The 3,896-nt window shown below is 33.5% G+C and overlaps 1 protein-coding gene across 2 annotated transcripts; it reads left to right on the top strand.

Annotated features, from left to right (window-relative positions):
- The first annotated feature begins 479 nt into the window (after window positions 1-479).
- LOC112460811 lies at window positions 480-3,341 on the top strand. Of its 2 annotated transcripts, none has more exons than XM_025025699.1 (3): window positions 480-1,677; window positions 2,986-3,044; window positions 3,202-3,295. In XM_025025699.1, exons 1-3 carry the CDS (start codon window positions 893-895, stop codon window positions 3,210-3,212), a joined length of 855 nt encoding a protein of 284 aa, XP_024881467.1. In that variant the 5' UTR covers window positions 480-892; the 3' UTR covers window positions 3,213-3,295. The 2 variants fall into 2 exon arrangements, with proteins under 2 accessions (XP_024881467.1, XP_024881466.1); XM_025025698.1 differs by having other exon boundaries at window positions 481-1,677; window positions 2,986-3,085; window positions 3,202-3,341.
- Window positions 3,342-3,896: the final 555 nt, after the last annotated feature.

Here is a 3,896-nt window from a genome sequence, read left to right as displayed (position 1 = left end):
ATGATAAAAAAAAAAGAACAGAAGATTTTTACAGAACTTGTCTGTACTATGACATAACATATTGCACGCTAAAAATGCCGTATATCCCAAACAGAAGTTATATAAAAGTTATCAAGCTAAACAAAGAATATATATGCTATATGCACTTGTATTTTGCTGTATATTCCATCCTTTACTATTTCTCTACACTTATGTATCATGAAATAACTATTAAACCTTTTACACATTCCCTACAATAATCATTTTACGTAAGTTGTAATATAATATATGATCGCGCTACCTACTAACTTATACATTGAGAAATCGATTTAACTCACGACGCGGTTTCGTTAATGTTAACAGTAAAGAATTGAAATTATAACACACTACTAATAAAGGCATAAAGGCACATGGCAGAGGTACTGCAAATATCTTCATTCTTTCTATTTTTTCTGACTTCTGCGACATAAATACCGTAGTTAACCAATTCTTTCGTCAAACACTTTCGAACTTTATTACATACACCACAAAACATCATTAGATCTAGAACTTTTCTGAAACAGTTACTAATCATATTATAAATGTTTTACCTGATAAATTACAAGTGATACAAAATAACGAAAAGTCAAGAATTCGTGGTCACTTTCAGAAAAGTCTTCACACACTTCACTGAACGCGGTCTGTTGTCATACTGACAGCAGGCTTCGCGCAGAGAATGATTATTGATTGGATACGATTATTGATTGCATACGAGCGTGCGCTCTTCTTAGGGCAAAGCCATCGACGTGTCGCTTCACAAAACATTATAAGCTGGCGCAAGCGTACTTATGCGTGTCTCTAGTTAAGCTACAGCTATAAGCAAAACTTTAGATGATCATTGCAGTAACATATCGGTCGTCTTTGTAAAACGATCATGAGCGATCCGAAACACATAACAGATAACGAAAACCTCAATGACTACGGTATACGAATAAATCGATGGTTTCTCATATCGCTAGGTGCTTGGCCACAAATAAGCGCGTCAAATAGAAAAAAAAAATTCGCGGTGTCAATGCAAATCTTCATTTATTCGACCGCGATGGCAATCATTCTGATACCATGCATGTTGTACATGTGGTTGGAGAAAAAAGACGTTGAGACTAAATTACAAGCCATCATTCCGCTGATTAACAGAACTTCGGGATTCTTTCATTACTGGGTATTACTTACGCGTAACAAAGACATTCAACGTTGCATACGGCACATGGAAACGGATTGGAAACTCATTCGGAGAATCGATAATCGCAAAGTGATGCTGCAATATGCCAAGTTCGGCCGCTTCTTGACTGCCTTGTGCGGGACGATACTTGGTGGTTCGTTCATTTTTGTCATGATCAAGACAATGGAAACAAAAACCGTTGTTATCGGCAACAAAACTATTACGATGCATCCGATGACATGTCCAATGTACAGTAAGATACTTGATTGGAGATTAAGCCCTGCGAACGAGATCCTGCTGGGTGTGCAATACTTGTCGGGGTTTGTAATATTTTGGTCTATAGCAACTGTTTGCGGTCTCGCTGCCGTCTTCGCGGCGCATGCTTGCGGTCAACTGAATGTACTGCATATGTGGTTAAACGAGCTCGCCGAGGAGAAAAATAATCACTTAGCAGAACAAAAACTTGGAGCCGTCGTGAAACATCATTGGAGAGTCCTCAGGTATTTTACTTTTTGTTAAATATAAAGTTTTGATTGCACTTTGCGCGAGTTTTTTTTCTTTATTGAGTATTGAAGATCAATAACCATTTCCATTACATTGCTTTTCATGAACTAATATTTTACGCTAAACTTAAAATACTGTCATATATTATAAATATGAAGTATACATGAAAGAAAGCAAAAAAAGAACTCCCATACAAATATTCTATTTAAATTTATTTTAAACAATCTGTGTACAATAATCTACATATAACTCGCGTCAAATTTCAGGATAAATATGCGTGCATATCTCTCCGTCAGCATATCATTTTTTTATTAACACTATCAGCAAATGAGGACTTTTAAGCCCATCCTATGTTATTTTTATGTTCTAACCTTTCAAAAAATAAAAAAATTTTGAGTTACCTATCTTTACTACAATATCCAATATAGTTTTAAAGCCAAATATTAAACTTATTTGTTTATAAAACAAAATTAGAACACAAATGGGAAAAATGGAAATTTGTTTAATAACTTTGCAACAAATAAATATTACAACAATAATTGTAGAGTTTTGTACACTTCAGACTGACCTTTCAAAAAAATGTAGTCTTATTTAAATTGACTCCAAAAAGTATTTTAACAAATAAAAATGGTAAAATTTTATAGAGGTTTATTCGTGTAAATATAGAGAAAAATAAAGTTTAACTTTTTTTTGCTTAAAAATAAATTCTTATTGTAAAAAATTGTTAATTACATAAAATATTATTACAAATGTAAAAAAAAAAATATAAATACAAAATAAAAAAGTATCGTAATGTTTAACGTTTCTCTCTGCCATTTTGTACATATTGCTCTACTAATGATAGAAATGCATTTATTAACTAACACTATTGGAAATATTATTAGCAAAAAAACGAAAAAAAATCATTTACTTTCGCCGGTAAATACTAACGCCGTCAGTAATCTGAGGCGTTCAGGGCACAGGCTTAACTTTCCCGGACCGTCGCGCGATGCTCGAACACGCATTGACCGGGAACCGGCGTCACCGCGGCAGCGAAATCCCTCTATACCGTAAAATTTTCTTAGCAAAGGGTACCAGTCACTGCTTCTTTCTCTTCAAGAAATTCAAGAAGAACACACACACATACACAGATGAGCGTATTCCTATTATTTAAATGTTCTTCATATATATTACACAATATACACAAAGATTGTAAAAAAACTATTCTGAATACTAACACAAATCGTAGATCCTCTAAAATAAATTTTGCAAAAAAAAACGTACCATCACGCCTGATATGTTGTAACTGCAGCGATATGTTTCAGTTTTGTACAACAAATAGAGAGTATTACGCATAACGCCTGTCTAGCAGAATTGATGACAGGTACGGCGAATATGTGCTTAATGGGATATTTCGTTGTTATGGTACGCTAGAGATAAATAAAACTTTCTCTCATATCTCAGATAACATAATTGAGATCCCGCAAAAGCAGATTACTTTATTTTTCTGCAGTACATAAAGCTAGCAATTTATTTTCCAGAACTGGAGTGAGTTCGATAGGGCAAATATATTATCACATGTTATGGCATACGTGACAGCGGCTATTATTACATTTATATATTGTTACATCGGTGAAATCCTCACGGAAGAGGTAATACTTTGAAATAAAAAATATTTTTTAGACGTGTAAAAATTCATTCATTTTGATTATGTACACTAAGAAAAAATTTGTTAATTCGGAAAAATATTTAGTCCGATACGTGCAACTAAACATTTCAGTTAGCTTAAGTAAACATTAGTTGAATTAATTCCTGATTAAAAAATTTTGATGGTTGACATGGTTGACACTAGGTACTTTTTTTAGTGCAACTTAATAATTGTTGAAACAACTAATGTTTCCTCCTCCTCCTCCTCCTATTCTATCCTATCTAAAAAAGGCATGTAAAGTCGATGTTCGAGTATCGACTCGAATTTATCGAAGTTTATTGTCGCTTTTCCGCGATGCCGATTGGTTCTCTCGCTGCGCTTATTTCATTTGCAGCTGTCATCGTAGATTTTGACAATTGTGTGTAGTATCAAGGAGTTAATAGTGTAATAGTAATAGCATAATATTAAAGCTAAATAGCGCGTCTGTGATGTCTAGTAGTTAACTAACTGACATGTGTAGTTGCAAATATCAAAATATTTTTTAATATCAAATTACATACATAGTAATAGTAATTATATTGTTATTGC

Source organism: Temnothorax curvispinosus, unplaced genomic scaffold (assembly GCF_003070985.1).
Source record: "Temnothorax curvispinosus isolate PA1 unplaced genomic scaffold, ASM307098v1 QBEX01010813.1, whole genome shotgun sequence".
Taxonomy (NCBI): Eukaryota; Metazoa; Arthropoda; class Insecta; order Hymenoptera; family Formicidae; genus Temnothorax; species Temnothorax curvispinosus.
The sequence above is the reverse complement of the archived record's forward strand: the minus strand, read 5'-3'. Positions and strand labels throughout refer to the sequence as shown.

Coding starts and splice junctions, on each gene's coding strand:
- LOC112460811 (XM_025025698.1), top strand. CDS start 893: ATGAGCGATCCGAAACACATAACAGATAACGAAAACCTCAATGACTAC. Junction 1,678..2,985: donor CATCATTGGAGAGTCCTCAG/GTATTTTACTTT, acceptor GATATGTTTCAG/TTTTGTACAACAAATAGAGA. Junction 3,086..3,201: donor TGGGATATTTCGTTGTTATG/GTACGCTAGAGA, acceptor TTTATTTTCCAG/AACTGGAGTGAGTTCGATAG.